At 41.6% G+C, this 19,586-nt stretch overlaps 2 protein-coding genes across 6 annotated transcripts; both read right to left on the bottom strand.

Annotated features, from left to right (window-relative positions):
• Positions 1-498: 498 nt before the first annotated feature.
• Positions 499-13,101, bottom strand: eps8l3a (EPS8-like 3a). Of its 5 annotated transcripts, XM_052076829.1 has the most exons (20): positions 13,035-13,101; positions 12,853-12,942; positions 10,984-11,060; positions 10,545-10,618; positions 10,402-10,466; positions 9,197-9,355; positions 8,916-9,065; positions 8,226-8,266; positions 8,078-8,148; positions 7,860-8,002; positions 7,630-7,735; positions 7,443-7,516; positions 7,215-7,289; positions 6,471-6,616; positions 5,454-5,604; positions 5,195-5,368; positions 4,996-5,115; positions 4,324-4,409; positions 3,845-3,980; positions 499-3,739 (listed from the first exon to the last, which is right to left on the bottom strand). In XM_052076829.1, the coding sequence occupies exons 3-20, from the start codon at positions 11,046-11,048 to the stop codon at positions 3,728-3,730; spliced, it is 1,848 nt and encodes a 615-aa protein (XP_051932789.1). In that variant the 5' UTR covers positions 11,049-11,060; positions 12,853-12,942; positions 13,035-13,101; the 3' UTR covers positions 499-3,727. The 5 variants fall into 5 exon arrangements, with proteins under 5 accessions (XP_051932789.1, XP_051932787.1, XP_051932790.1 ...); XM_052076827.1 differs by lacking the exon at positions 12,853-12,942; XM_052076830.1 differs by lacking the exon at positions 12,853-12,942 and having other exon boundaries at positions 5,008-5,115.
• Positions 13,102-13,940: 839 nt separating this feature from the next.
• irf6 (interferon regulatory factor 6) lies at positions 13,941-19,104 on the bottom strand. The gene is made up of 8 exons (XM_052076833.1): positions 18,891-19,104; positions 18,554-18,734; positions 17,653-17,848; positions 17,108-17,206; positions 16,724-16,993; positions 15,948-16,340; positions 15,708-15,826; positions 13,941-14,860 (listed from the first exon to the last, which is right to left on the bottom strand). Exons 2-8 carry the CDS (start codon positions 18,725-18,727, stop codon positions 14,630-14,632), a joined length of 1,482 nt encoding a protein of 493 aa, XP_051932793.1. The 5' UTR covers positions 18,728-18,734; positions 18,891-19,104; the 3' UTR covers positions 13,941-14,629.
• Positions 19,105-19,586: the final 482 nt, after the last annotated feature.

The raw sequence follows: 19,586 nt of genomic DNA, 5'->3' as shown, positions 1-19,586 counted from the left end.
AGTCGATAATGTAATTCAGGCCATTAAGCATGTATGTGAAGGATTCAACAGCAAGCCTAGTGATACCTTGAGATACAACTGAGCCGACTTTTTCACATGCATTTAAAACGACCACCTAGCTTTGCCTTGAGTCCGCTTACCTTAATGGTAATAATGCAAAATGCAACTAGGGGCTAACAAATGGTGTCTGTTCGTTATAGAGATATGGTATTTGGAGACAAACTGCATCAGCACAAGTAGAGGCCACAATGCTCACCTATTCTTTATCCTCTGCGAAGAACAACTATTACGACGACAGCTTACCAAGTCACATACAGTAATCGGGAGAGTCTTCTTTGTTTGTGTCTTCGTGGCTGTATTTTGCTGCGTCCTGGTGGCCAAGTCACACACCCCATAAAGAACTGCGCTTAATCATGATGCACAAGCTGTTTGGTTCTGCTCTTTATGACTACATCATTTTACAAGGTACAATGTTCAAGAGTACCATCTTCTTAATTAAAAAGCTTTTTTTTCTGGGTGGGAGGGGTGGAACATTTGGGAAATATAATTTAAGATATGAGAGTTATGATCATGGGCACAGAACTAATTAAATTCAACTCAAGGCACCATTGTACAGTGCTCCCTCACTATTCGCGGGGCATAGGTCCCAAGCCCTGCCCGCACAGTAAGTGATTCCTCTGTTAAAAATGTTTGGTGCCTACAGATGCCACAAGATGGTGACAAAGCACCACTTTTCAATCAGACAGCCCCTTATGTCGATGTAATTTCTTGACACCAACATGTCACAAGATGGCGCCAGAGCAATACTTAAAATATGGCACAAGCAGATAAAGTCCGCATGAATTTGCGAATATGTGGAGGAACACTATACCGAATTTCAATACACTCTGCATCAATAAACAAGCACATATCATCAGACAGCAGGGAAGTTCAATACACCTCAGACAGTATTAATCATTGCTGATGATTATTGCCTTCGCAGAGTGGAAATCTTTCTTGTAGCTTTTAGAAGATGTGAAAGTGAACCAAAAGACGTGACCAGTTTCTCATCACTTTGTTTCCCTCCTTCTTGGCATTGAGCTGCTATGCGAAGCTAATGAGGCGCACTGCAGAGGTGAATCTGCCGCGAAGTATGAGACTGTTGGCCTTATATACAAAGTGTACTTTTAAATGCGTACATTAAGTTTTTTTGTCATCATTAATCTGATTGTTCATGTTCATCATGATTACGTTGCCACTTGGTCATTGTGATTGCTTAACTCTTATTTTTTATGTTGCTTGTTTTATTAGACGGCAGACGGGTTTCCTTGCAATGACAAACAGCCAACGGGATGACAAAAGTACATTTTCCATCATGCATGATTTCTTACCTCCATTGAGATGTCTCCTAATTTAGAATTATTTTTATATAAGTGTTTCCAAACATTTAGTCAGTAAAAGTGTATATTTTACATCAGAAAGTCATGTCCCAAAAAGTCGATAAACACGGTTTAATGATGCAGCTGTTGCCCTCTAGTGGAAGATCATTTAATTGTTTTGCCTGTCACTATACATAGCTCGCAATGAATACTTGAACAAAGACACAGTATTTGCAGTGAATTGATAGTTTTCGGTCCAGTTAGGTACATTTGTATAATTTTCCATTGCACGTCTGATAATCTCTTAAGCACTGGTTGTGAATCGCTGCTTTGAATCAATAAAAAATACTGTACAATATAGAAATAATATACAATTATTTTTTCAAACAATATTTTTAACTCATAAAAGATCTTATTTTGTGGTATCGAATGTAATTTCGGTTCTTTGGTTAGTTTGAAAACCGTCAATTTACCAGTAGGTGGCGACACACATGCATGGTTCATATTTGTGTTCCATTAGGCAACAATTAAATCAGTAATTATACGCGTTGTGGCATTCATTCAAAAATGCCTCTCGAGTTGAAAGTGTTTTAGGCTACTGCAGATTTCACCAATTTTGTAGCTCAAAGAGAAACAAATGTGTTCCAACAAGCCATCCTTCCAGGGTTGACCAACATACAATTTGTATAATCAAAATATAATATAATCAAAAATTTGTATAATCAAACCAGGATTTATCCCCCACCCCCAATAGCAAGAAGTGACAGGGATTGATCAATCATTTTAGACTGTCAGTAAAGAAAAGGTTCTTAAGGTAATGTCAAATTTTAATTTGATTGCCTATTGTCTGACGTATTAGGGGTTGCTACGGTCTGTGCTACGTAGAGTGAGTGGTGTGTTTTCATTTCCCGATCACTACGTAACACAATGTAGCTCGTCCTACCTCAGAATTCCTAATCCTGTAGTTGTCTTGTATTTTTCTCGTCACATTACACGAATCACAGTTTTCGAAAAAGAATTCAGATGTTAAATCCGTAAACCCGTAGTTTGCTAACCAAGTGTTCCGATGCCTTTATTTCTGCCCACTATCAACAACTGCAGTAGGGAAATTATCAGCAAACAATCGATTCGCAAATCTTTGAAGAGAGTTAACATGTTATGTCTGACTGCTTAAAATAAAGCACGTTTCTTCATAATGTACTGTTGTGATTGCTATGTTTTTTTTTTTTATTTCTCGGTTTCTCCGAAGGGGATTTTCATAAAATTGCAATTCTTTTTTTGTCCACCGGATGTCACCTTTTCGCTTTGAAGCGCTAAACAGAGCAGGCTAACGTGTTTTTGGTCTCCTTCCCTGCCAAATAGTTTTGCTCTGACCAAACAAGAAGACAGAAATTGCTCACATGCTTGTCGGTAAGCTTGCTAAAATATCATCCAAATCATTACTAATAATAATTTAAAAATCTACCGTCCATAAGATGAAAGCAGCATCAGGTAAACGCTTCAAAAAGAAGAGAATAGGCAATTCTGAGCAAAATAATACAACTTCATTGTACAAATAGGATTTAGGTTGCATAGTTAGTGCTAATGACAGCATTTAGAGAAGGCCTTGCAAGCCCTGACTGAAGGGAACAGATGGTCGAAAAGTCTTGATGCGTTTCAGGCATCCGTTTGAAACGAAAGCCACAGACACCCACAGGACTCAAGTTGAATAGCAAACATCAGCGATCACGTTGAACGTTGCTAACAATTTTCTGCCATGGGTGTATTGTACAGTGCGAATTTAAAACTGGCATTTACACCTGGAAGATGTGTCAATTAATGGAGTTGGCGTTTGAATACTTTCTCACTCTGAGGTCATATTTTGTTCTGACTGTAGATGAATTAAAAAAAAAAACATGTACAGTATTAGTAAACCCAGAGCAGGACTGTACAATAGTGGTTTGCACATCTGCCTCAAAATTCTAAGATACAGAGTTCGAATCTCAGGTTCAGCCTTTCCCGCTTTTTTCTGGGTATTCGTTTCTTCCGACATTTCAGAAACATGCATGAAGAGTTTAAATTGGTTAAAGTTGTGAATAGTTGTCCAGAGTTAGCTGGGACAGACCCAGTAAACTTAGTGAGGATAAGGGTTGTGCTGGATTTAGAAAAACTATGACGAACCAATAAATATACAGTATTGTTAAATTAATGCCTCTCTGGCAGCGCCAATCAAAAGCTAATGTGATCATCTTTGTAAATGCAACATTTTGAAGTCCGGTGAGAGTATAATAGTCAAGATTTTTAAAGTGAAAAGTGCCAGCGTAAAAATGACAGGTTTGGCTGTTGTGGGCCGCCTCTGGTGATGTTTTCCTCCATGACAACTCGCCAGCTCAGTTTGCAGCCTACGGTTGTGAAGAAAACGGAGAAGAAACAGCGTAATTGTCACACACATAGAATTTGTCTGTCATTCGTCTCCCTGGAAAATGAAGGAACAAGTTGGTACTCACAGCCAGGGCGGCAGAACGGACTGCTTGTAATTGGAAGAACACCCTCCCGCCTTCTTCTGGACACACTGTCTTCAGTTCCTCTCGGGTCATGCTGAGGAGCATGGAGCCGCTCAGCACACCCAAACAGCGCACTGTGCTGCACGCACAGACGAAGAACAAGAATTTATGTTAAAATCAGACGTGTGAGGCAACCAACACGGATTCAAATGCAATGTGTAAGTACAACAGTCCAGCTAAAGCTCTTTAGATTTTACAAAAAAATATGTTGCGCAAAAAAAACCCCCTAAAAAACAAAACATTATGACTCAAGACTAATACTTAAGACATGATCAGTGAAAAAAATTTGTCATTTTGCAAATCAAATTGGAGGCTGTAGTTTAGCATGATGCAGATTAACGATACGTCATATTGACGGTTGCTCTCGTTCGATGTACTGTTAAGTGTCCCTGCAATTGTTGTGAGTGACGGACCGTACTCACATCTTGGTGAAGCCCATGTGTTCAAGCCAGGCTTTCACCTCAGCAGGTTTGGACTTCTTGCCTAAGACAGGAGAGCTTCCGGTTGGCTGAGGAAGGAGAGAGAAGATTCAGTAACACTCTGTTTTGAAGTTTGACCTATAAAAGCTTGCGCGATATGGATTTTACCATGCTTTGTAATTTATAGCTACGTTTCAGGGAGGAAAAAAAAATCCACCTGTTGCTGAACCTAACCCTTAATTCATATGCAGTATATGACTAAATATACTCCTACTGTATTATCTTACTGTTATTATATTCTTATGAAAATCTTAAGAAATGAGGGCAGATTTGGAATGAAGGCAAAGAAATCATCTAGAAAAGTATACTCGTATCTCAGATTTAAAAAATGTCATAAACATTTGTTGACAAGTGTTAGTCAGGTTCCCACACAGATCATGTTTAATAAAAGTGTAACTACTTTGCCGTCAAGCTTAGTCTGTAAACAAACACAGTTCACTCAGTTTCTGGGAACGTCATGTTACATTTAAACAGCAACATGTAATGTCATATATGGCTGCATCGTTCATTCCCTAAAAAGAATCCATGTGGTTCTTGGTTGGTTTAAAATACAGTATAAGATAGCGTAGATAAATTATATAATAAGTGCAAATGTTGTATAAAATTGCAACGTGCCATTGCCGCCACCATGTCATCAGCTTGTTGTTCATTTTCCGTGAGGACGTTGTTGGGTACGAAACCTTCTTCTCCTCTGCTGTTCCTCACTTTCCACCACAGCTTGGACACGTCCAGCAGCTATGGGAATGCACCAAGCATTTTCTCGTTATCATTTCGTCTGAATTTGAGATTTGAAACAGTTGGGACGATGTGGCACCTCCACGACTTCGCCTTTCCTGATGGTCAGCTCTCTGTTGTTCCTGGAGATGAAGTCGTGCATGACGCGCATGCGACGGAGCTTCTTCTCCCGCAACTTGGCCGTGTACCTTACAGGTATTCTTGCAAGCTGTGTTGGTGTTGCAGGTGGCGACGGCATCTTCTTGGTGGTTGTCTACACACGCAAAGCAAATGCCCTCTTGGTCTTTTCTTCAGTATATTTTCCCCATCGACTAAAGAGAGGATGTATGAGGGTGCACCTTGCTGGACGGGGGCCGTTGAACCTCCTGCACCTTCACCGGGGTCTCCGTGGCGGCTGCAGGGGCCTCCCTGACCTCGGGAGGCTGCCAGCCGTCAAAGAATGCCAGAGTGTATGTCGGGATGTCCTCGTCATCCTCGGGCCATTTAGTGCTGTGCCAAAGTAAGAAACACTTTGAAGTGCCAAGATATAGACTGGCTGTTCCATAAGCTACCATTCACTTGCACAATCTACTAACCCTTTTTTTTTAAAGAAAATCATACATCTATGTGAAATAAAGTGAAAATATTGATAAGAAGGGCTGCAACATTTCGACCAGAATAAAATCTGAATTGTATGAAAATTAAATCAAGGACCAACATTAAAATAAGTAAATTCACACTTTTGATATACATCCACTGTAGTTTGCACACCACTGCATAAACGTAAGAATATTCTTAGAAAAAAATGAAAAAGTTGAAGTATGAGGTGGAAAAAGTCACAATGCTTATTCGGATAAAATTGTAATTTTGGAGGCTTGAAAAAATGTACAGCCTGTGTTAAGCAACGCTACCATAGTTAACGGAAACTAACAAAATAACTAAAACTGCAATTGGATAAACAGTTTCATGAACGAAAAAAAAAATTAACGAAAACTGAAACTACATCTTACATCAATACAACTAATTATCACTAGAACAAAAATTAAATCATACATCAGCTTTCAAGGTTTGTTTTTAATGCATATTTCGATGTTAACGTTTGCTTTGTGACCCTTTTTTTTATCTTGCACATGACAATTTATAATTTTTTTTTAACTATATTAAAAAATCTAATAAATCTAATACTAAAACTAATAAAACCTAAACTAAAAAACTAAGCATAAAAAATAAATCAAACCAAAAAAAAACCCCTAACAAACCTGCTCCAAAAATGAATAAACTGAATTCATGAAAAATATCAGGGTAAAATTCTTCAATATGTGGACTTCAAAAATAATCTGGCATTTCGAATACTGTCGGTCAACTACGTCCTCTACCTTGGGATATTCCACGCGTCTCCCAAAGATTGCCACAGCTGGTCCTCCTCCGCGGAGGCCTCCTCGCTCATGAGGCAGATACACTGAGGAGTCAGCAGGGGAGCAACGATGCTCGGAGGCACGTCCTCGGAGCACTGAGCCACAATCTGGTGAGCGCAAGTCGCAAAATGAGGTACGCCCGAGAAGGTTTATAAATATAATTAGAAATGGCCGCTTCTGTAAAAATTGTCATTTGTGTTCAAAATCTGCATGAAGGCGGGTGAGCTGAAATGTTGTGGAATGGATTTGAAATGCAGGAATTATGGATTAGGAGATTTGAGGGCAAGGGGGGTAGTGAGAAAAATCGTGTTATAGGATACGTTTGTAAAATTTCTCGTCATGAAAACGTGGACTCCTGTTTTTGCAGGATTTTGGGGAATATTCAACATTTTGAAGTTATTCAAATCAGTTGATCAATGTTAAGGGGTTATTTCAATTCTGCATTCATTTGAGATTTTCAAGGAAAATGTGCAATTCTTGCAAAATTCGCAATTTTGCCCATTTTGAGGTCAAGAATGATTTGAGAAATGTTGAATGTGCATTTTTCTCCGCTAATGTGTGGATGTCCTTTTTCTCTATTGTTGACCCCCGCATGCGGTTCGGCATGCGCAGGTGCGCATATTCGGCTATTTTTTTTTTCAAAATCTTTCAGGGGGAGTAGTTTAAAATATTTTCTTGTTTGTTTTTCTTTAGAGTGCAACTTACAAATGCTAACGAAGAGAAGAAGCAGTGCACAAATTCGGACACACTGGGGTTATCGATCTTTCCCTTCAGCTCCACCTGTGGACACAGAGACACAATTTCTTTTAGGCATCCAATAAAGAACCCCCCCAAAAAAAGACTTTTTTTCAGTTATTTTTGTTGTTGTTGGGGGTTTTTTTTGTGTGTGGTGAAAGCTGAGATAAATAACGGAATGGTGTCAAGGGCACACACCAGAAGGTTGAAACCACATTTGATCTTCTGGAGGCACTCTTCAAACTCTTCTGTTGGGGGCATGCCGACCATGACTGACAAACAAAACACAACCAAGACGCATTTTAGGCTTCTTTTTATTTTGAATATGCAATGAATCTGTAATTTAAAATGAACACGTGTCATCAAAACGTCTCTGTTCCCAAACCTTTTCCTTTGTTTTTTTTCTTCTTTTTCTTTGCGTTTTTCGCTGCGACGCCGGCCACCTTCCCCATGAAGATCTCAATGTCGTTGATGATATGATTCAAGATGTCCTACAGCGTCGAAACGGAAAGATGATGAACAGTTGTTCAAGTATTGAAAAAACACGGACGTGAGGTTTCACGCCAGAGCTGAGGCGGGGCCCTTGAGTCTCTTTTTTTTTTTTTTTTTACAGACCACGTTTCTGTCCAATTCCGTGTAAGGCCGTCGTGGTGGCAAAGTTTCTTCTCTGATGGAGGCCTCCTCCTCTTCTTCTTCCTCGTGCATCTCTTCCTCCTGGTCATCAACATCCCTCGGAGCTACTACCAGGTCAGTGTCCTCTAAATGGGCGAGCAAAAGCAGATTTATACAAATGCTGTGTCATTATTGTCGGTACAGATTCTGAATAAGCTCACCGTTGTAATCGGGAGGGGCCCACTCTTTGGGTTCAACTTGACTATGACTTTGCGCTTCTTCATGTCTTGCGCTGTTGAGTCAGAAGCGTCGCCATCAATTCAAAGACAAAGAGGGCTCGGCGGATTTTATGATGGTTGTCCCGCCTACCTTAAACGCGCTTGTGAAAGAGCCCTTTGGACGTAATCAGCCTGGAAGCAAGATGTGATATTTTATTATTGGGCTCACGTCATGGTGGCTCACAGTTGCTCTCAAAGTTTGTTTTTTTTTAATTTTATTTACTTGGGGCCCTACCATCTGGATTTTTTTTCAACCAATGTGTATCCCAATAATAGGCAGAAGATAATTCAATAATTGATTCATTGACAATGAAATATGTATCCATTTTCTAATCTGCTTGTCTTCACAAGGGTCACGGGGGTGTTGGAGCCTATTCGAGCTGTCCTCGGGTATTAGGCGGGGGTCACCTTGAACCAGTTGCCAGCCAATCAAAGGGCACACAGAGACGAACAACCATCCGTGCTCACACTCACAGCTCGAGACAATTTAGAGTATTTAATCAGCCTGCTATGCATGTTTTTTGGAATGTGGGAGGAACCTGGAGTACCCGGAGAAAACCCACGCAGGCACGAGGAGAAAACTTCGCACAGGAAGGCCAGAGCCGGAATCGAACCCACGACCTCTGCACTGTGAGGTCGGCGCGCTAACCACTGGACCACCAGGCGGGCAATAATATTTTTTGGCCCCTTAGCGCTTATGACAAGATATGAATTACAGGCGTCCTGGTGCAAGATTTTGAGAATCACTCCGTTAAAGGGTGTTTGGATGGTCTCTTCTCACCCTGACGTCGTCGCAGTGGAACAGGAAGACGCTCATCACGCGTTTCCTGCTGGGTTTGACCATCACCGCTAGGAGCGAGTTGGAAGCCGTCGTGTCCAACACAGCTTTTAGCTCCACGATGTCACACAGATGAATAGACTCCAGCACTTCCTGAGAAAAAGTCCGACATTATTTTTTTTATTATTGTTATTGTTCTTCATTCTCGATTAGCCCCGCCTCCCCCCGTCTATGGCAAACAGGCCCTATTGAACAAGGCATCCACATGAGCGGGTGTCAGCAACCTTGGTCTCGGTGTCGGTGAGCAGCAGATCGGGTCCGTTGACCTCCAGCAGCATGTTCTGGCCCCACACTCGACCCATCTTGTCGAGTAGATTGAGCCTGTCCACACAGTCGGTGAAGCCTCGCAGCTCCTCGCCATCCAGGTCGCATGTGAGTAGATGCTGACATGCAACAACAACAACAGCAGCAGCAGCACATTGTTAACCCCCTCGGACCTTTTTTCGATTTGACTACCCTTCCTCTTTGTGGTTTTTTTTGTTGTTGCTTGTTTTATTGCAGTAGTTTTGAAGCTTTTGACGAGCATCATCAGTTCTTCACTAGTATCAAATCGAGATATTTTTGAATGCTTCAAATTCCAGTTTGCTTGCACAATACACAGGCCAGAGAACTCAAAAGTGATTTTAAGAACTCTCTCTTTTCAGTAGCAGAGTTTTTCTAACAGCCATCAGCAGGAGTGATCACTTTTCGAATTCAAACGTTCAATTGGTGTCATTCATTTGGGCTGGTGGAGTGCATTAAGCCATTAAATGTGTCTTTGGGAAACTAAGAAAACGAGGTGTGCTCGAACAAATCCAGGACTGGAATCCCAAAAGACAGAGTATATTTCAAATCGTAACGACTAACTAAAAGTCCTCCCCTTCAAAGTACTCATGCACTTTCCCATCCTTCTCTGTTATGCCTTCATGAAACCCTGTCAGGATTATTCTCGGATTCGCCGCAGCTCCGTCACTGCCATCTTGATGTTGTCCACACGGAATTAGGTTGAGTGAGTAGGGAGGGTGCAACAACACGGCGATGTTATTCTCAGCCAGGAACTGTCAGATGCTCAAGGCACTCTGAGCAATTGTGAGGTCACGGTGAAGCAGCCTTGAATCGTACCACCACAACTGTTTTCCTCTCCTCGTGCATGAATTGAAACTAACGCCAGTGGATCACTTTGATGACGTGTCGGTCGATCGTCCGCCCCACTCAGAAGGGGGAAAATTCGTAGTTTGGGTTTGAAGTATACCTGCATATCTTTTGTGATGGCAGTCCTGGGATTTTTCTGACACACCTATTTCTTGCAATTGCTCCCTTGTAAATTGGACAAAAATCTTGGACAATTACATGACACTTGCATTAACGCTGCTGTAATAACGGAAATACTGTCAAGGTAGCGATGTGGACACAACGAGACCTTTGAAAATAAGCATAACTCAGACGGTACCTCCACTCTGTAATGGAAATACTTGATGGTGTTGTTCATCGAGGCGGCGTACTCCTTCCGCTGCACTGTTGAGCCGACAACACGGCGGTTCGTGAAACCGATCCGACAATTGCTCAAAAAATGGTACGGTATGGTGACTTAACGGTATATCGACTTTGCGCTGGGCCTCGACATAGATGACACCAGTGAAGACACTTCATCCCTGAACGAGTAGCCACTGTCACAACAAACAAGAGCAAATTACATAACAAAAAGATAAATGGAATACATTTATTTTCACTCCAATTTTTCCTGAGATGAACTCATATATTTTAGATTTTTTTTAAGGCACAGAGACCTGTTTTTCTCAAATCTTGGTCTAAATCTTTTAGTTAGCACTTCTCCTTTGCCGAGGTAATTCATCCACCTCACAGGTGTGGCTTATTAAAACACCGGTTAGACAACAAGATTGTTATGCAAGGCTGCCCGCAATAAAAGGCCTTTCTGAAATAGACGGTTTAGGCACGCATTGCTTTTCTTCAGTGGAGGGAGGGAGAAAAAAAACAAAAACAAATTCAACCATGTCGTGGATGACGAACATACTTGGACTGAATGGATCCTGCATAACTGCTGGTGTCATTCCCCGGCGGACTGTCATTCCGGAACATCCTCGCTCACACCTGCGGTGTCACATGAGTGTCATAAAACAAGGTAACTCGTATAAACTAAAACACTTTACTATACATGGTCGTTTTTTGGGGCTAAAAACGCCTTACTATACATGGTCGTTTTTTGGGGGGGCTAAAAATGCCTTACTATACATGGTCGTTTTTTTCGTCTAAAAACGCCTTACTATACATGGTCATTTTTTTGGGCAAAAAAACGCCTTACTATATATGGTCTTTTTTTCCAGCTAAAAACGCCTTACTATACATGGTCGGTTTTTTGGACTAGAAACGCCTTACTATTCATAGTCGTTTTTTTCGGCTAAAAACGCCTTACTATACATGGTCGTTTTTTTGTTGTTGTTAAAACGCCTTAGTGTTTTTTTTTTCGATTTAAAACACCTCACTATTCGTGGTCGGGTTTTTTTCGGGCTAAAAACGCCTTACTATATGTCGGTTATTTTCGGCCAAAAACACCTTACTATACATGGTCGTTTTTTTTCCGGCTAAAAACGCCTTACGACACATGGTCATTTTTTTCGGCTAAAAATGCCTTTCTATACATGGTCGTTTTTCTCGTCAAAAAACACCTTACTATACATAGTCTTTTTTTTTTTGGGCTAAAAACGCCTTACTATTCATAGTCGGTTTTTTCGGCTAAAAACACCTTACGATACATGGTCTTTTTTTGGGGCTAAAAACGCCTTACGACACATGGTCATTTTTTTCGGCTATAAATGCCTTTCTATACATGGTCGTTTTTTTTCATCAAAAAACGCCTTACTATACATGGTCGTTTTTTTTGTCTAAAAACTCCTTACTATACATGGTGGTTTTTTGAGGCTAAAAATGGCTTACTATACATGGTCGTTTTTTGGGGCTAAAAACGGCTTACTATACATGGTCGTTTTTTGGGGTAAAAATGGCTTACTATACATGGTCGTTTTTTGGGGCTAAAAATGGCTTTCTATACATGGTCGTTTTTTTGGGCTAAAAATGGCTTACTATACATGGTCGTTTTTTGGGCTAAAAACTCCTTACGACACATGGTCATTTTTCTCGGCTAAAAATGGCTTACTATACATGGTCGTTTTTTGGGCTAAAAATGGCTTACTATCCATGGTCGTTTTTTGGGGCTAAAAACGCCTTACTATACATGGTCGTTTTTTGGGGCTAAAAATGCCTTACTACACACAGTCTTTGTTTTCGTCTAAAAACGCCTTACTATTCATAGTCGTTTTTTTCAGCTAAAAACACCTTACGATACATGGTCTTTTTTTTGGGGCTAAAAACGCCTTACGACACATGGTATTTTTTTTCGGCTATAAATGCCTTTCTATACATGGTCGTTTTTTTCGGCTAAAAACGCTTTACTATACATGGTCGTTTTTTTGTTATTGTCAAAACGCCTTACTGTTCACGGTCGTTTTTTTCGGCTCAAAACACCTTACTATTCGTGGTCGGGGTTTTTTTCGGCTAAAAACGCCTTACTAACTATACATGTCGGTTATTTTCGGCCAAAAACACCTTACTATACATGGTCGTTTTTTTCGGCTAAAAACGCCTTGCGACACATGGTCATTTTTTTCAGCTAAAAATGCCTTTATATACATGGTAGTTTTCTTCGTCAAAAAACGCCTTACTATACGTGGTCGTTTTTTGGGCAATAAAAACCTTTTTTAAAAACACCTTACAGAGCTGGGCCAGACCAATTTTGATGACTGGGTAAGAGGTTGTTGAAAGATAATTGGAATGTATATTATTTAAATGAAAAACAAAATGACTACACAATTTACTGAGTTCTTACCTTGTGCGTCAAATCCAATTTCAATGCTCCCTTATGGAATATTTCAAATCCAGCACAAATTCAAGTCATAGTTTGAGTGACCACTTCCGACTACCCCATAAAGACACAAGACAAAGTCCAGCGTGCGTGACACAACGAATGCGAGAAAGAACACAGTTGTGTTTCTCGGTGTGGCATCCTACCTGAGCAAAGGTTATTCGATAGGGAAAAGTCGTGGAGGGACAAATGTTTAATAGTTGCCACCGCGATAAATTTGACAGGTCTGTGTGATTCATTGGGATTACGTGCGTGGAACGTTAAATTCTCAAATCGACACAACAGGGCAAACAATCGCCGCCTACAAGTCAAATACACTCGCAGGTGAACTAAAACACACGTGAAACAGTTTTTGCTTGGCGTTGGATTATATCTTGAAAAATTAATTGTTGCCTTGGTGAAATGAAAACTACAAATGCGGATGACATTTGTGAACGCATTTCTCTTCAAACGCCAAAAGTAAAAAAAAACAACAACAAAAAAACTGTCTGACCGCCCTGAAAACAAAAGCACCGGTCCGTTTATTATGCTGTCACCCACCAGCCAAGGAATCACTCTGTTAAACATTAATTGAAAAATATATCGCCGAGTGATGAAATGCACACTGTTTACAGTCTCGAGTCTACTGTTAACTGACGTGCTTTGGCGAGCATTAGATCCTCATTTTACACACACCCACACGAGGATGTCCAATACAACATTCAGAACAAGAAAAACAATGATTTTGATTTGCCACAAGCAAGAAATTAATAAATTTAAACGTAAATTACCACAAATGTTTGTATGAATGCAGTCACAAAGGGAATGTTTCAAACTGAGTATAATGGATATGCTGTCTATGATTTTATAGAGATTGAATAAAATGAAATTTAAACAGCTCACAAGTGATGAGAAACCGATTTCCTTGAAATGTTGAACCTGAAAATGTTAAAATGTAAAGACGCAGACGTAAACAAGTTTAGAGAGATTCCGGCAACAATTATCAGTCAACTTTCTCACAGTTAAACCAAGGCATTATGATGAAGTGAAAGTAATCCATGACCTCAAAGTAGCTCGTGTGACATTTTTATTTTACATAAAATCAGAGTAAAAGACACCACAAAACACAACTCAGCACCCCCAAGTGCAGGAGCATCCATCTCAAAACAGATCCATGAACCTGAACAATGGTTATTCAAAGATTTGCATACAATTAGTGGATTAAAAATATATGTGTGTATATACACTCACTCTAAATGGCACAATAGATGACAAAACTGAAGCACAGCTCAAAGACGAGCACATTTCTGTCTACATTTGCTCAATGTGACTTCCAAGCATGGTTGAATGGAGGATTTTTGGGGAGGCGTACAAAAGAAAATTCTCCCAATTGTTTAAGTCACAAGCTTGATGTGATGCTTTCAAAGTTGTGTCGTAAAAACGGCAGAATTTGGCTACTTGCTGACATGTTTAGGATACACAGGGCAATCTCTGTAAGTCATTAACTATGCGAAACTATCTTTAGCGGCAAGCAGGACTTTGGCCCGTCCATATCGTGCTCCTGCACACACATACACACACGCTGTACAGAGAAGCAGAGCACGAGAAGCGACTAAAAGTAAAATAAAAACACACCATCGCGAAATTATAGAGAGATAGTGATGGGACTTTTAAATAGGACTTAATGAGTAACGTCTTTGCTAGCAGGATGTGTAATCAAGCTCTAAATTGGACCCGTGCCTGCCGTTGCCCGTCAGGGTGCTCACTGGCCTTGCAGAGTGTGGACGAGGTTCAAGCCCGAGCCAGGAGGCAAAACCCAGCCGTCCTGGCCCTGGTTGGTGTGCAGCAGGCAGTAAAGCTGTTTCAGATGGGTCACTATGTTGTCTTTAATATCGGGGATGGAGATCTGGAGGCGCACGCTTCCGCTGTCAAAGGATCGCGTGTTGTCTCCGGAAAACATTTCCGTGATCATGCGAGCCACCACGGGAATGATCTGCAATGAGATGAACGTTGTCGGTTTAAAACAGGGATGTCAAACTCGTTTTTTTTAAAAAGAGGGGAGTCGATTGGCGGAGGGGGGTTGGGGGTGCAAGAGTACGTTTGTATATACATGCACGTGCGGTAACGGCAACGATCGTGGAAGGTTGGTTGGCTTGAAAATTTGATCTTCAGTTAAATTTAAAAAGTTTTTTGTTTTAAAGTTTAATGGAAAGCAATACAATTGGTCCTCAACAAATGCATGTATAAATATATTTTTTTAAAACAGTGACGCATGTCCTGATGGAGAATTTCATTTGAATTAATATTGGATCGTCTTTTCTTTCTGCCCCCAAAATCCAATATTGGTCGAGCTCTAGTTGAGGAAGCCAAAGGCCAATTCATTCATCGGAGGAATCATTATTCTTCCAGATGACAATAATTCATAATTTGATATGTGACTGGTGTCCTTGGCAAAGGATTATAATCGCTTACAGATGCCACAAGATGGCGGCAGACCAGACTTTTTCTATTAGCTAGGGCCACTTCCGTATAAATGAAGCTCCTACGCTCACAGTTGCATTTAGATGCCAAAGATTAATTTATTTTTTTTATGTCAGGCGGGAATTTGGCCTCAGCACAACAAACAGCAAATGGGTGAGTTTTTCAGCAAATAACAGGATGATGACCACCCCTGCCCCGGGCAAAAATAAAATAAATTTAATTAATTAAATATAATCGGCAAATAAGCAGAGTGGCAAATAGGCGATCAAGACTGCATGTCACACTTGTGATACAGTGGCAATATCTGATCCACGCTTGATATTGTTGCGAGAAGGCTTTCAGAAGAGTTCAATTCTCACCTGAACCATGATAAGTTTCCTCTCCGTTGGCCGTCCATCCGGCCACTCCTCCCCAAAACATAGGCTGATTTCAAATTGCGGGGGATTCGGGGTTTGGCCGCGCTGGTGGGCGATCACACCTACGCGACACATGAAACACTTTCGATTATAGATGAGGCTGCACCATCCAAAAAAGTATTTTCACATTTCGGACTGCGAGAGGATGAAGTACTTTGTACGATGGCTGCAAAGGAAACTCACCACTGAGAAAGGACTCCAGGCAAAACAGTTTGACCTTTGTCTGCCGCTCAATAGGATTTGGCGTGGAGGCATTTGGCGCACAGGGGCCGGACCAATACACCTTGCACTGGCACAGACGGACGGCGTAGATATCGTGGCCGCTCACCTCCAAGATCAGACCTCGGTCCATCACGTCCAGCAGGCGGTTTGTGAAGAGTCTCTGCTTGTCGTTGGTGATGTTCTCCGTGGTGGGGAAGCGCAGCTGTTCCAGGCTGACCGGTCCGAACAGCTCCTCCTGGTTGACCATGGGTCCGAGGTCGCCGTAGAAGAGCCTGCAACCCTGAGGGTTGCTGACGGTGATGGTAGGACACATCTCCCTCCCTCGGTACAGGAACTGCACCTCCAGGTCGGTCACTGAGTGAAAGACGCGTTCCATGTATGTGTGTGAAAAACAATTGTAAATAGCGCTGCGATTCATCCATTTTGGATTTATATTGCACTTAATTGAACTGTGTTTGTTTTTTGTTTTTCTTCTTTCTACCCACATTCTTGCTGCTGGAGGCTGTAAATGTCCCCAGTGTGGGACAAAGAAAGGATATCTTATAAAAATTGACATTTTTACATTGGATGCAAATGTAAGGTGCACTTGTTTTGCTAGTCGGCTTCCCTCTTCTACAGCTCTTGTTGTTGTTGGCACTTGATGAACTACTTTGCCTTCAGGATGCTGCAAGTGGGTGACGGTCACTTGGTGATAATTGTGCACATGCTTCGAGGAAGTCAAATTAGTGCAGACATACTTGGTAGGGAGCTGATCCACATCTCCGGAGAAGCAAATAAAGTGTCGGTAAGAGTAGGCCCCTGCATCGAGGCGTCAGCCAGAGCGGCGGCGGAGGGCATTTCAGCCAGTGGCGTGGGTTGCATCTCCACATCCGCAGGCTCCTGTTTTGGCCAGACTTTAATCGGTTCCTCTTTGGGCCACGCTTTAATAGATTGGGGACAACTTGCAGGCGGCATGGAGGACTCAGAGCCCATAGGAGACCACAAGTTGAGAGGAGGAGGACTTGTGCCTGGTTGGTGAAATGAGACGGCTCTGAGCATCAAACCAAGGTAAAATTTCTCCCTTTCTTTTTTTTGGTCAGTTTAGGGGTGTAATAAAATTTGAAGGTCAATTAAGTTCTCACCATTGGATGGGTATGGAGGGAGAGATTCTGGTGTGTCTGGAATGTCCTCTTCCGCGCCATCTTCCTCACCTGGAGTCCAAGAACCAGCATCCGAAGAACCTGTGGATTATTAACGAATGGCGGTCTTAAAACTATATTACACCACCCATGCATAAGAACCACCCCCACTGTCCAAAAAAAAGCCGTCATCCCCAAGCCATTCTGCCATTTGAACCAACCAGAGGCATGAATGAGGAAAGAAACATGATGAGATGTTCCGTTTAAATTCTGATCTTTTTTTTTTTTTATGTATTCAATGGAAAAAAAATAGTCAGCCGTGGTGTTAACTTTTTGTTCTCTTCCCATACTTCGGGAAATGGTGCTTGGTTCCCATTTATGTCAATTTCATTCTCTCGCCCAATAAGAATTCACAAGAGAGTTGGAACGATAAGTAGAATCACAAAATTGTTACCAATTGCCATCCCAAATTTTCAGTGACCCAAAACTCACAAATATCCAAACACAATAGTACAAGCGTTTGTCAAAAGACTCATTATTTCATTTACCTGGGTTGCTTAAGGGTTGTAGGATGTCACAAACGTCATATATCTTTAAAGGATTCATCGGGACCTCTTTGGTTCCGTCGTAGATGAGGTTGAATTCCCGGCTTTTGTTTAGCGCACATCGGAGCTGAGCTTTCCACTTGGCAGGATCGGGTTCATCAGACCCTTCTTGGAATTTCCCCGTCTCCACAGCCCACGCCTGGAGGAACGTAACAAAATGTTATTTTGTAGTGTCAGGCAGAATGCCATCGACCAAAATCCCTGCATTTCGGAAGTTTAAGGAAAAAATCTTTGCTTGAGTTTCCCATCACACCACCATCCCAAAAATGTTAAAAAAAAAAAAAAAAAAAGGGGAAAAAATCTAACACTGCCATTGATTAAAATGGCATAAACAGGGTCTGAGGTAAAATAATCAATGTTTGCATAATCTCAGCACTTTAAAATCATCAAACTAATTCACTTTCCCAAAACAAAGAGGAAAAGCGTTTCCTCAAGACCAGCAATGCACCCATCCGCCTTGGACACCACCATTACATGTTTACACTTTGTTTTTAAGGTCTAAGAGTTACTTTTTTTAACTGTATTTGTTCACTGCAGTCAGTCGTTGTCGTGCATGTACGACAACGATTGACACACTCTTCGCTCACGCCTACTGCCACAGCAGTCTCCTGTTTGTCTTGTCATGGCAGGACATGTTTTTAAAATCCATCCATTTTTCGAGTCGTTAATAAAAAATTAACATCGAAATGAGATTCAATTAGCATTTAATCGTTAACTTGAGCTAGTTCACATATAGTACATGAAGATTTTGAACTTTTTGTGGTTCGCGGGACGTGGGGGGACCCACACTTTTGACTAATTGAACCTAAAATTTCATGCAAACCCAGTTTTGGTGATCGCTTACCTTGAATATTGTGTCCTCGTCCTCGTGTTGGGGCGTGTGACGCGTGGCGTGCTTCCACGGGATCCTAAAGCGCATGGCGTCACGGTCGATCCACTCCAGGCCGGGATATCTCCCGCTGTCCACCTGGGAGACCAGCCACGGCTTCAGGCGGACACGTCGCGGCGTCACCGCCATGGCGAGACTGCCGCCGCGAAGGTGACGGAGGGGCGGATGGAACTAGGCTCCCAATTAATTCTGCTTCGAACATCGCCCAAGTTTGAATGGCATTTTACGGGGTAGATATAGTGCAGCCAATGCGCGTAAAATGTTCCACTCATGTGGAATAAAATAATCTCACGTACCTGCGCGAACCAGGAAGTCGCCGTTGCCAGTCGGCCTCTGGCCCAAATGAGTTGATTTTTTCCCCACTAAGCGTTTTCTTCTTTCGCTCCTCCAAACCAACCCTAATTGTGTAATTGTCACCAGTAGTATTCTTAATAAACCACTGCTTAAATGTGAAGCTAACAACAAGCCTAAAGTTTGTCCCCGTGAACTCTTCTTTCCTGGTGTTTTTTTTTCTCCCCCCTCCTTTCCTCGGCCTCACCCCGCCCACTTCCCTGAGCCGAAACTCAGGTACGCCGGTGACGTCATACCGATGACACACCTTTTCCTCGATGTCAATCTCATGAGTCGTGCACACTCTGAATATATACGGATTTTATTTTTGTCATTTTATTTTTTTATCTTCTTTGTTACATGTGTACATTGGGGGCGGGGGCTTGTTTTACAGGTCCCTTGACATGTTAATATTTGTTAAAAACTGATTGCTCCCATTTTTGTATGCTCCACATTGTCGCGACCACTCCCCAAATCATTTACATGCCCTCGAAAGTAGTGAATCTCCACTGCCATTACCCGGGGACCCATTTTCTTATTGTTACCAAATCGTGTCCCCTTTTACGGAGGTTAAGAAACATATATTGTATTGAATGGATCAAAACTAAAGTACCGGTACGTAGCCTTTTAAAACATACCACAAGTAGATCTTTTTTTA

The sequence above is a fragment of the Hippocampus zosterae genome, chromosome 9 (assembly GCF_025434085.1).
Source record: "Hippocampus zosterae strain Florida chromosome 9, ASM2543408v3, whole genome shotgun sequence".
In the NCBI taxonomy this organism is placed as follows: Eukaryota; Metazoa; Chordata; class Actinopteri; order Syngnathiformes; family Syngnathidae; genus Hippocampus; species Hippocampus zosterae.
This window is presented reverse-complemented; position numbering and strand designations above follow the sequence as displayed.